A 13,822-nucleotide genomic window follows, 5' to 3' on the forward strand; every position below is an offset into this window, starting at 1 on the left:
TAGGTGGAGTAGAGTTCAGCTGATTAGTTATCAGAGTTTCTTCCATGCATCTCTTCGGGGGGGGGGGGCTTTGCTCCCCCGAAAAAATTCTACCGCCCCCCCCCCCCGAACGAAATGAAATTTATATAATTTATGTAGAAAATATATACTTTTAACAGTGTCCGCCACCCCCCCCCCCCCGAAGAAAGTCTACCACCCCCCCCCCCCCCCGAAAATTTCAAGTGCCCCCCCCCCCCGGAGAAAAAAGTCTGGAAGAAACACTGTTAGTTATTAATACGTGCGGATAACTCCAATTAACTCAGTTTATATTTGACAGAATTATTAGACAGGTGGTAGAAAAGGATAAGGGCCAAAGGCGACCAAAGCTTGTGAAAAAGTTGCACAATACTCACGACCCAAGCAATTTTTAAAAAAAAAAACTCCTGACAACAGAAAAATTACTAAGTCGTTTCATTTTTTTTTTTTTAAATCTTTATTTTCTACTCTTTAGTGCATGTATAAAAGGCGGTTATTATATACGTTTCTAGGGGGCAGTATCATCCCAGACAATGGATTAAAATTTCCGGGAGTGCTGGGGGAAGGGGGGCAACAGGTAAAAGTGTATGTTTTCTAAAGAAATTCCATTTCGTTCAGGGTGGGGGGTAGATATCAGTGTTTCTTCCAGGCATCTCTTCGGGGGGGGGGGGGGCCTCAGCCCCCGTAGAGAGTCTACCGCCCTCCCCCCAGAATTGTTAGTCGCCCCCCCCCCCCTTGGTAGTTATTTTGACCCAAATATTTTTTTTATTAGCAATGGACGGCTGAAGTTTTTATACATTTCGGCATTTATGGCTTAAAATTAGCAAACATAAGCATAACATTGTTATTTATGGCAAAAAAAGTTTTCTTTTATTTATACAAGTTCTATATATTATCATTTATATTTTCCCATTATGTGGCTAATACAAAACGTTTAAAAGAAGTTAAATAACAATGTTCATATTTTCCATATTGCTTATTGCCTACTCCTTTTCCTTCAGAGACTTGGGATTGTTCATCTTTTCCATATTGCTTGTGACCTGCTCCCTTTCCTCCTGAGTTCCTGAGACATGAGATTTGAATGGTGAGCCAACGCGTGATGGTAAATGCTTTGAAATGGGAGGGATGTATTACAAAAGCAACATCCGAAGACAGTTTCGTTGTTGTGTTTTTTCAGGTAGTGTCGTCTTATGTCATTGTGAATTTTTGTATCATTACAGAGGCTACATTGTTTGAGTTTAGTGTATTCTGTATTTTCGTGGTTTAATACTTCCTTGACTGTATGGTGCGAGCTGGGGCAGTAACTGCATGTCAGGTGATCGAAGATTAGATGTGCGAGTTTTTTTGTTTATTTCCCTTGTTCTGTGGGGATGATTTCATTTTTTCTTTTCATTGGCAAGGTGTTATCTATTTCTATTTCGGAATCTGGGCTTGTTGCTTCAGTGTTTTGAATTTTTGTTGATGCTTTAGTTGGTGACTACGGTGCAGACGTACTTGGCATCGCCTTTTGGTTCGACAGGTTTGGAGGTACCAATGTTTGCTGCGAGGATGGTTGTTGAGTTTGCGATCGTTTATAGTAAAATGATCGCTTGCATTATTGTGATGTATAGCATTTATTTTCTACTTTTTAGTTCCATCAGAAAACGTGGGTTTTTTTTTAATTTGTTAATGATAATTATTTTTCATCAGTTTTAAAAATGTGAGAATTTTTTTAAAGTTTTTTTTTTTTTTTTTTTTTAGAATTTTTTTAAAGTCAGCCTCAACTCGGGATAAACAAAATACATACTAATTATACAATAACGTTCAATGCTGCTTATATAAAGCAAACATTTTCTAAAAACTAATTTACAAAACAATTGTTTACAACAGATTAAGAAATGTATAAAAATATTAGTTACGTAATTTTTTAATATTGTTTGCTATATGTATTTTTTCTAAATTATATACTGTATTATGATTTTAAAATTATTTTTATCGTCTTAAAAATGTACTTTAGATAAGTTTGATAAATTTCTTTATAAATTATTTTGTTTATTTCCCTTAGTCTGGGTGATACTGCCCCTTTAATATATTTAATATTTTATTTCGGTCTAATTTTTTCTTTACTAAATATATCGAATAAGCTACATGTGGTTCTACTCAGTAATCGTTTTTATTTATTGTGTGATCTAGGTTTTTTGTCAATACATTTTTTGGATTTTTTGGATTTTTGCATTATGATTTTAAAATTATTTTTATCATCTTAAAAATGTACTTTAGATAAGTTTGATAAATTTCTTTATAAATTATTTTGTTTATTTCCCTTAGTCTGGGTGATACTGCCCCTTAATATATTTAATATTTTATTTCGGTCTAATTTTTTCTTTACTAAATATATCGAATAAGCTACATGTGGTTCTACTCTGTAATCGTTTTTATTTATTGTGTGATAGCTGAGGACAAGATTATTTTTCTAGGTTGTTTTTTTTTGTTTTTTTTTGTCAATACAATTTTTGAAAGTTCTCGAAAACAAATAAGTCGGGCTATTGGATGGGAGGTAATTGAGTTTTAAGTGTTTTACAATTGTTATGAAAATTACTTCCCTTCAGGTTTTAATTTTGAAATTGGTGACATCATTCAAACAGTAACTCAAATTTTGTTTTAGCAATGATAATTATTGTGTTATCCCGACGGATACCAAGCAAGCGGCACTGATGCTATACTATTTAAACTTCTTTTGCTTTCTAAATTTTAGCGTTGGAAGAGATTCCCTCAAACACAGTTAAGTATACGTGTCAACTTGTTATCCGTTGACTCCGATTTCAGCCTGCTTTTCTTTTTGGATTTGCTTCCATAGCCTTTGTCCAACCAATAACAAACTACAAGGCAGCAGTTGTTTAATTTTGGAGTTGTCTCTCCTAGAAGAGTTGCTGACCCCAGCTATCGAGCCTCATCAGCCTGAGAGTTCGAACTAAGACTTTTCATTTAGCAACCATGAGCTTTACCGACTCGACCCTTAAACTTCTAAAACAGTATATTTTCTAAATAATGATTAATTTTGCAGAAACGCAAGACTATATTCCCCCCCCCCACTCTTCTTACCTCTCCAACTCACCCCCTCGCCTCTCGTCACCCTGGGCCAGGGGTACCAACCAATGCTGAGTACGTTGGTCCAGCTGACTGTCCTAGTGTAGTCGTATCCATCATTGGCCTGGGCCAGGTGCTCACAGAAAACTGATGGAACCGGTGTCAAGGACCTACCCCAACACCGTGCCCTAGTGGCGGAACTAGAACTAGAAAAAATGGCCACCCCGCAAAAAATATGTTTAGCCCCCCCCCCCCCCATATATATATATATATATATATATATATATATATATATATATATATATATATATATATATATATATATATATATATATATATATATATATATATAAAACATATATTTAAACTCAAAATACGAACATAGGATACACATTGCTGGCCTGTTTGGGTTTTGAAAAAAAAAATGTATCTATTAAAACAAATTACAACATTATGTCATGTGTGTAAGTGCATTAGTCTGTTTTGTGAAAATCAGTCTTATTTTATCTTTGCTGTTAGGCATCTTAACCAGAGTTTCTTCCAGGCATCTCTTCGGGGGGGGGGGGGCTAAGCCGCCCCCCCCCCCCCCCCCCCGAAAAAAGTTTACCACCCCCCTTGAACGAAATGCAATTTATATAATTTATATAGAAAATATATACTTTTAACAGTGTCCGCCCCCCGCCCGAAGAAAGTCTACCGCCCCCGCCCCCGAAAATTTCAAGTGCCCCCCCCCCCCCCCGGAGAAAAAAGTCTGAAAGAAACACTGATCTTAACCTCTAGTCGGTCAAAAGAATATAAAACATGAAAGCTTTGTATAAAAAATCGTGTCTCGTGTTATGTTTATTTTTATGTTTTTTTGTAGTTATATTATTAATTTTAAAGTACTTTAGTAAGTACTTTATACAAAAATAATAGTTAAGAGAAGTAATTGCGTTTTAATTTGTTTTGTAGAAATCTATTAAAAGGAGCTTATGAGCACCCCTATCTGAATATTTAAAAAGGGAAATAAGTCACGGAAGTGGTTCGAACGTTTGCTTATCTTTGATAAGTTCGATTGTAGGAGAAAGAGGACTCGGCTTTCACAGTTTTTTTAAAACAAAGGGAAAAAGAATATACAAGAGCGTGGGTTGTTGTCTATAGAATAAAGATAAACCAACCGCAGCTATGGTAATCTTTTTTTTACAAAACAACCATCAAGTCAAAAATGCAAGAAATTTTTTTTTTACTATAAAAAAAATTATTATGGTCGGCTGTGGGCCCCTAAATGGCGTCCTCCCCCCCCCCCCCCGCATTGGGGTCTGGCGGCACTGTAGTTCCGCCCCTGCCGTGCTATATACGGAACGGGTATCAGGGACCTACCCCATCACAGTGATCTATATTGAACAAGTATCAAGGCCCTACCCCATCACAGTGATCTATATTAAACTGGTATCAAGGACCTACCCCATCACAGTGATCTATATTGAACAAGTATCAAGGCCCTACCCCATCACAGTGATCTATATTAAACTGGTATCAAGGACCTACCCCATCACAGTGATCTATATTAAACTGGTATCAAGGACCTACCCCATCACAGTGATCTATATTAAACTGGTATCAAGGACCTACCCCATCACAGTGATCTATATTAAACTGGTATCAAGGACCTACCCCATCACAGTGATCTATATTAAACTGGTATCAAGGACCTACCCCATCACAGTGATCTATATTAAACTGGTATCAAGGACCTACCCCATCACAGTGACCTATATTGAACTGGTATCAAGGACCTACCCCAACATCAAGCCCGTCACGGACAGATGGCTTTCCAGTCCAGTCAAAATTGTGTTAGCGCTCTGTCGTCATGCTTGTCCCACTGCCCGGCTAGCCCTTAGTCCTGGTCCAGGAACGTTGAGATCTGAGGGCAATTAATTGATATCGTCTTGAGAAGTGGCGTAGAGTTCAGCTCTCTTGAGCCACCTGGGGGGGGGGGGGGGTAGTTTTTTTTCCCAGGTACACTGCCCACTCTCACGTGCTGACGCCAGAGAAATGTGGGTAGCTCTGAGTCTTACGACACTGGAGAGTATGTAATACAATGTTTAAATAAAACTTTTTTTTTCGTTTACTGGTTAAAATAAGGCAGCATTACCTATAGGACATCAATCGTTTTTGGTAAGACCTATAGGACATCAATCATTTGGTAAGACCTATAGGACATCAATCATTTTTGTTATGACCTATAGGACATCAATCATTTGGAAAGACCTATAGGACATCAATCATTTGGAAAGACCTATAGGACATCAATCATTTGGTAAGACCTAAAGGACATCAATCATTTGGAAAGACCTATAGGACATCAATGATTTGGTAAGACCTATAGGACATCAATCATTTTTGTTATGACCTATAGGACATCAATCATTTGGTAAGACCTATAGGATGTCAATCATTTGGTAAGACCTATAGGACATCAATCATTTGTGTTATGACCTATAGGACATCAATCATTTGGTAAGACCCATACTATAGGACATCAATCATTTGGTAAGACCCATACTATAGGACATCAATCATTTGGTAAGACCTATACTATAGGACATCAATCATTTGGTAAGACCTATAGGACATCAATCATTTGGCAAGACCTATAGGACATCAATCATTTGGTAAGACCTATAGGACATCAATCATTTGGCAAGACCTATAGGACATCAATTATTTTTGTTATGACCTATAGGCCATCAATCATTTGGCACGACCTATACTATGGGACATCAATCATTTGGCAAGACCTATAGGACATCAAATATTTTTGTTATGACCTATAGGACATCAATCATTTGGCAAGACCTATACTATGGGACATCTATCATTTGGTAAGACCTATAGAACATCAATCATTTGGAAAGATTTAGCTATCGCAGATTTCTATTGGTATTCCATGTGAAGGGCTTGTGTAGCCAGTACAATACTATATCAAACATCTGTTGATGTGTGTTCGTCTACAGACAGAAATGAGAGATCCCTGGGATCTGTTGAGTCAAATTGATTAAGTAAAGCTCCATGAGCAGGCTTATTTCAAGAGTTCCCATAGTATCAGTACCATTTAAAGCTTTCACATTACTTTATTACTCCTGTTAGTTTTCAAGAGTTCCCATGGTATCAGTACCAATTAAAGCTTTCACATTCCTTACTTTATTACTCCTTTTATTTTTAACAATGACAATATACAACAAAAAAATTATAAGAGTTAGAGTATAAGTGAAAAAGATTAATCTTTATTTCAAATGTTGCCAGTCCTATCACAGGGCCTAGTTCTGAACATTTTGCTCAGACATTGCCAAAAATCAAAAAAAGAATTTAACAAATTCTTATCTGGCATAAAAGCATCCCATTACGAATATTTTTTTTGGGCTGCATGTCTTTTTACTTAATGACAAGTACAATTATTTAATGAAACATTTGTATCAACCACTCATCCAGTGAACAATACAGTGAGGATATATCAGATTTTTTAAAAACACAATCACTATCAATTTCACCATTACCGGACATATGGAGGTGCACATACATTTATTCCTTCATATTTACAATAATATTTTTATTTTAATTGAATTTTCTCCCCCCTCCCCAAACTACCATCAGGAAGTAATAATTTACTGTTAAACTTAGGCTTGTGGAAGTGGTAAAAAGAATGCAGCCTGTTATCATCAAATGAGTATTTATATATCAATAGAAAACTTTCAAATGAAAACTGCTAAATTATTGTACAAAATCCAATATGTGTATAGTTTAAAATTTCTAATTGCATACCAAAGCTTGTGTTTATAACATTCATGAAACACACAACACTGCCATTCATTCTGATGATTATGTTCATATATAAGTGCAAACAACAGTTCTCAAAGAAGGTTGGAGCTAAACTTAAATACAAAAGACGCGCTATCCAAGTTCCCAAGGAAAATAAAGAAAAGTGAATTTTTAAAACTGTAAAATACAAATTAGCAAAATAAAATCTTAAAACAATTCCTATAATGATGGATTTATGAGTTAAAATATCTATAGTGAATACCTCTAATGATGTGATTGATATATACACTGTAAATGTACTTTCTGTGTTTAGTATATGTAATCTTAGATATAGAATTATCAAGGGATCATGTCCAATTATTTGTTTTAGATGTACAATGGAGGTCATAACTCTAGTTCCCAAAAGTAAAGATCTAATAATTATTTGGAGATTAATATACATTGTCAATTAAATAAAAGCTTGAAAATAAATTCTTGTTAATTATAATTGTAACAGATTTCATCAAGATCTAGACTTAGTCTCAGTTGTGTTTTGATACTAAAAAGCCATTCTTCCAACACAGCTAAAAAGAATTGTGATTTAGCTAACCAAATTACAGGAAAACGGTTAATCGCCAAGTTTATCTTGTTTGTTAATAAATGAAACAATAGCAAAAATGCATGATATACAACTTGGATGTATAAAATGGAATAAATTGTTGAAACTGCTTTATATTCAGCAGACTTTGACAGTTCATGAAGAGATTGCAATTAGTTGCTTTTTCTAGTGGTATTTGGCATGCATACTTATGTACATTTTAATCAACTGGATAAGAAAAGTGTATACAGGAGATAAACCTACAACAATAGTGTATTCCTTTAGTGTTCAATCACAAACAGTTTGATAACCAACAATAGCTTTAGAAAGTTAATGTCACTCAATGCCACAGAGTTTAAAATTGTCCAACTTTGTGAATTACACAAGATTGCATAAATAGGCAAACACCCTTTTATAACATTTATCATTAAAAGGAGGACAGTATGGTACGTGTGCGACTTCTATAAGTATTTTGGAAATATTTGCTACTACATATTGAAAGAAAATGTAAAGTACGGATGTATAATTTAAGTTTCATATAAATGCAGCATTATATTTACATCTACCTATATCTATTAGAATTGTCTACCTTACTTTAGAATATTTGTTTGGTGATATTGACAGTAGTTTCATCAAAGCCTTGAAGACAGCATTTATGGATTTCTTAGTAATGCAGGAAATTGAGCACATTATTTGTTAATATACATGTCTAGAGAAAATGGTTAGCATAGTTCTAAACATCCAATTGAATCCAAAAGAATGATTAATCATGATGTAATGTATAGTTTTTGGGACTTGCTGACTGCCAGTAACACCAAACAGATGAATTAAGTAATAATTCTACAAGAGCCAAAACTTCCCTCTGCTTGTGAACTGAATTTAGCTTCTCAAGTACATTTCACCTCCCGTTTACAGGACCAAAGAGATCTTATAATGATGCACCAAACACTGTCTAATTTTACTATGCCAAAATAAATTAACTTTAGTAAAGACAACTGAAAATTATTTAAATTTCTTTGAATAAACCTGAATAGACAAAAGTAAACAAACTCCAATACAGATGGCACTATAACAACATTTTGCAGCATTGTGTATGAACTACTGTTAACTGTTTGCCACTCTAAGTAATAAACTAAAATATTTGACCAAAGTTATTGGTTTTTTGTGTACATCCGTATTTTCACAGAAATTTTCCGCGTTTCCTAGATGGTGACTCCATATTGACATCCATAGCTGAAGAGGAACTAGTACGTTTTCTGTGTTCTGAGCTACGAGCTCTTTCATCATGAAACAAAATGTCCTCAACAGCTGCTGGCCTTGAATATGAACTCACTGTGCAAGAGGTTGTAGTGCTTGGTCTTGAATAACCCATGTTTATATTAGACATTGCACCATTCAGACCTTTGAAATAAAATATAAGCACACATCATTTGCATATTCAACAAGCATCACAAACTAATTAGTAAGTTAAATAAAAAAGAAAAATTATAATCAAATGTTTGATTCTCTGCAGTAATTACAAAAATGAAATGTATGATGTTAAAGATATCAAAAGATATATTTTTAAGCACAGACCTCTGAGAGCATAAAAGCTGCCAGAATATAAATTAAAATTTCAAAATTTCAAGAACCTAATTATGGCTAGATATCTATTCAAAATCAGTCTGCATTTAGATACAGGACTTGTTTTTTTTTTTATAAAATTTAACCACAGTCTATCACCCACACAACTTTTTAACATTTACTGGTGAACATTTTGCTTAGACTACAGTACCTTGCAACGTGTATGCCTCCATTACTTGATATTCTCCTGAATCTATGGTGTCACTCTGGTGTGACGGACGACGAGGCAACTGTCGTTCTATACTTCTGTTTTGTCTATTTCTATGATGATTTGAGTGGGATGGTAAAGTTTTACCACACAAGTAAGCCAAGAGTTCATCTCTGTGTATACATTTTCTTTTTTTCCTGGCCCAAGCAGCAATATCTCGAGCACGGCTACTTCTTCCACTTTGAACTCCCAGCCTTAGGCACTCTCTAGCATTGTTAAGACTATCTAGAATCAGAAAATGTGTACATTTCTTGAACTGAGGGTCAGGAAATACCTATTTCTGCAGTAACAGTTGTTCTAACAAAATTATAATTTTAATCAGTGTAGCAATAAATGAACCTTGAGAAAAATTTAGTCTAAAATTAATAACAATAATTTTTAAATCAAAATGATCTCAATCAACTAAGTCATTCTAAAGCCAAAATTTACTATATCTAATCAATAGTTACAGAGAACAGGCAGAAAAAACTTCCTCACTGGCAGGAAGAAAAAAAATTATATATATAGTAAATTGAGTACATCATGTGAAGTCCATTTTGTAATCATTGTGCTATTGGTATGCAGCAGTAGGCCTAAATTAGTTTTACTGCAAGTACTAAACCAATTAAGTAATTAATAGCCAGTTAATATTTGTAGAAATAAAAGATATAAACATAAAATGATGTGTTAATGTTGAAAAAGGTTATTTGAAATTTTGTACTTGCCTTTGTAAAATTTAGTCAGTGATTCTGCAGCTTTATTAAAAGGGACCAACAAAACATAGCCATCATGTGCAGCATCTAAAAAAAATATGTTATTTACATGAAAATGAATCAAGTCTCATAAAGTCCCTTTAAGTCCCAGAAAGGATAGACTTTATTTTAAAACTGATGCAGAGAAAATTTTTCTTTAAAACAGATGTGTATAGAATAAAGGGGAGTACAGTTGAAAAATGTTAATCATAAAAACCCTCCTGAATAAGTCAAAGCACTTTTTATACTATCAATTAGAAGGTTTCACTGTTGAAAATAAAAAATTAATTTAATATTAATTAAATAAATTTTTATTATTTTAAAAACATGTACAGCCCCTTTTTTATTAGTTTCTTTTTAACAGTCACACAGAATCAGATAAAATAGTAATCACAGTAGTGTTCTAAGGTGCCAAAGTAACAGGTATCTGAAGCTTATTTTATAATTATCCTTTAAATATTAGGCCTACACATTTAATACTAATATTTGTAGCAAGTAATGAAATCAATAAAAGAATGTAAATAGGTGTATAATAATTAGTGGATGTTGACCATTCAGAGTTGTCAGTTGCGAACTATGTCTTGTAACCTACAAAGCACCAAATATGTACGTCAGAAACAAAGCAAAGTAAACAACAATAAATATTTTTAGTGCAATTAATGCCTCATACTGATATAGGCATATTTCACTAATTTTAAGGCCACAAATTGGGCAAAGTATTAATAAAGATTTTTTTATCAATCATTACCCCGTTCATGGAATGATAGGAATTCTGTATTTCCATAAAAGCCAGTAACCTACAGTAGTCTACCATTTCCAGTAAAAAAAATTCTTTTTGTGTGGTCACTGGTATTGGTTAGTGTTCTACTTGATCTCTACTGCTTTTATTGTTTATTCAAATTTTTTTGTTATTTATTGTGTATATTTTCATTAAAAATGAGAACTTTTAAACATTCAGATTTAGTAGGCCTAATATATTAGCCTATGCCTAACAACTTAGTACTTATTTAACTAAGTACAGGGCTAGAGAATTTTGCTTGTGTTGTGCTCAGGTTTGTTTCTCCAGTTGACATAAAAACATGAGCAGGTGGTCAAGAGAATGGTGATTACTGGTATTTGGGATGATTGTCCTATAATAGACTCTTCCTAAAATAGGTGTGTGAGGTTGCTATTAGTAATCTTGTCTAATTTTAAGGAAAGAAATTAGGGTTAGGTGTCTAAATGGACTAGGGTTAGCATTGGCAGGTCACTGTCTGAATTAAGCTTCAGGGATATTCCATTGGTCTAAAGTAAGGAGGAGTGTTAGTTTTATAAAAAAAAATTAGTCCCCTACATCTGAATCTATTACAAATAATCCTGAAACATTGCTAAAATATTTAGCTTTATGAATCAAAACATGTAAATTTGATAAGATGTGATCTTTAAAATGTAGGCTAATATTTTTTATTAGGTAGGCCTATGTTAAACATTATTTTTTGGGATCATTCATCAGTACTGAATACATAAATGCATGCATATTATTTCAATTTAGTTTTTGCTGGTTTGCTCAATAAAAAATATTTCATAATAGGCCTAAATTAAATTACAATTTTAGTTCTTAAACATTTGAAAAATATTTAGGCCTAGACCTTTATCTATCACTATCACACACCGCTATTTAGTTTTATTTTCTACTTTTCAGTAATTCATAATTTGTGAATTCGACAGTACCATTGCTGTCACTGAAAAAATTTGCTTTAAAACACTAAAATCCTCCTTTCCCCCAACCCCCCCCCCCCCCCACCCTGTGAAAGCAGCCTGCTTAGTTAACCCCCCCCCCCTAAGTTTAAAATAGTTTGAAACTAAATTATCTGCCCCTAATAGGCATCACTAAGCCCAGCTCTACAATTGTAAACATTTAGCGTGAACCTCAGCTCACCAGAGCATGTAGGGGTGGTTGCGATATGCCTAGAGGAAGAGAGGGGACTGCTAGGCGCGCTTACAGCTTGTTTTCTAACATCTCCAAGAAGAGAATTATATATCTAGAATGGAACAATTAGCCTGATTATCAATTAATTTCTAGTGACAAGGTGGTGAATCGCAACCATACCTCCACGTCAACTTCCCCCACTTCCTGCTCTCTGAATCTCTCAACTTAGTATAACATAGTTGTCATGGAAAGCCATTTTGTCTGGCTGTGTAGTTACCCAAATAAAAATCAATTATTTAGCCCTAAATGAGCTAGAACCGACAGATTTGATGTCTAATTTGAAATAAATTTCTGGGGATTTTTTAGACCAGTGTCCGATAATAGAATCTTTAAAAAGGGGTGTTCAAGTACTGTTAAGTTACTGGTAGTGACGGAGTTAATACACATATAACTTGCTAATGTCAACCTAATCCTAACCCTATAATATGCCTCGCCCTAAAACCTAACGCACCTATTATTAGAAGTCTTTTATCGGACATCCTCGAGTATCCTTAACCATCCGAATTGTTAGTTTTCATTGGTATTGTTTAAATCCATAGATTTAACAATAAAATTTAAAAAGAGCCTAGATCTAGAATCTAGATCTACTTCTTTCTTTTATATTAGAAATTAGATCTATCAAATCTTAGTTATGAAATTAACCCATTCATTTTTTTTTTCAAACTTTTGACTTTTTCAGTGTTTCGCCATTGAATTCATGTTTTTTTCTAGATCTAGATCTTCAATACCACAGGGAATTTTTTTTTATTTACTGGAGGCTTCATTTAGTCTGGTAACCCACTAGTACCTTTAAAATTATACAACTGTGCTATGGCTGTGGATGTATGTTGAAAACCCAACCAAAGCTGCTGAGCAGTGTGTTCCTCAGCAGATTGTAACCGAGGCTCGACTCTTCCTTGATTTTCCAGTTCATCCAAACATTCATCTTCGAAGTTGGAAAACCAATGATCGGGTGACTTGTCACTTTCTTGACCGTCGTCTTGGCTCATTTTTTGTTAAAAAGAGAAAATAAGTAAAAATCCCTTAAACGTCTATAAACATAACTATCTCTAATAAAATATGTCTTCAACGACGGCTACATTCACAGAAAGCCGTCGTATTATTGACAGCCTTTATTTTATAACGGAAAGACACTTCAGCGCAAGCGCAAATATGCCAGGATATTTTACCTTTTGCCGCTTGTGGTCAAATACACGCATTCGGCTAATGCTAGGCAACTAGAGCTGTAGGTTTTCTACATGGTTTCGTAGTTTCAGATATAAAATGTAACTCGTGCTATCAATCGCTACAGTTATTTCATTATAACATTTAATCACAATAGTATGTTTTTTTTTTAATTCAAAATGGCTTTTCTTTCACTATTTAGATTTTAGAACGATTTTAGCATAACATATTGATGTGTTTTGCTGACTGTAGTATATTTATAAATGTTTATATTGATTTTTAAAATGTTTAATACATTTATTTTTCACACTTCACAAATAGGATTTTTGGAATATTTTTTAGATTTATTTATTGATTTCCAAAATGTGTAATGTTGAAAAAATGATTTAATAGGCTCAAATCACGCAAACGGCCCAAATGATAATACTAGGCCCATAAGCAAAATGAAAAATGAAATTAATATTTTAGTTCTTTTGAGCAAAATCAAATTATCTAACATTTAAAGCAATTGAATTGATGAAACAAAGGCAATATTTCTTAATGTTTATTGTTTAAATTATATAATTGAAGTTTTTCTATTATACATGGTGATAAAAAGACTTCATCAAACCAAAACCGTCGGCCCGTCTATGATGAATTTGGTGGGTTTCTTTTTTTTTTTTTTATTCTTT

The 13,822-nt window shown here is 33.9% G+C and overlaps 1 protein-coding gene across 1 annotated transcript; it reads right to left on the reverse strand.

Annotated features, from left to right (window-relative positions):
* Positions 1-6,325: 6,325 nt before the first annotated feature.
* On the reverse strand, positions 6,326-13,127 carry LOC131955778 (HUWE1-associated protein modifying stress responses 1). Its single transcript, XM_059320034.1, has 4 exons — positions 12,775-13,127; positions 9,992-10,066; positions 9,231-9,512; positions 6,326-8,857 (listed from the first exon to the last, which is right to left on the reverse strand). Exons 1-4 carry the CDS (start codon positions 12,974-12,976, stop codon positions 8,637-8,639), a joined length of 780 nt encoding a protein of 259 aa, XP_059176017.1. The 5' UTR covers positions 12,977-13,127; the 3' UTR covers positions 6,326-8,636.
* Positions 13,128-13,822: the final 695 nt, after the last annotated feature.

This window comes from Physella acuta, unplaced genomic scaffold, assembly GCF_028476545.2.
Source record: "Physella acuta isolate Inbredline_101_S28 unplaced genomic scaffold, ASM2847654v3 ptg001101l, whole genome shotgun sequence".
Lineage (NCBI taxonomy): Eukaryota > Metazoa > Mollusca > Gastropoda > Physidae > Physella > Physella acuta.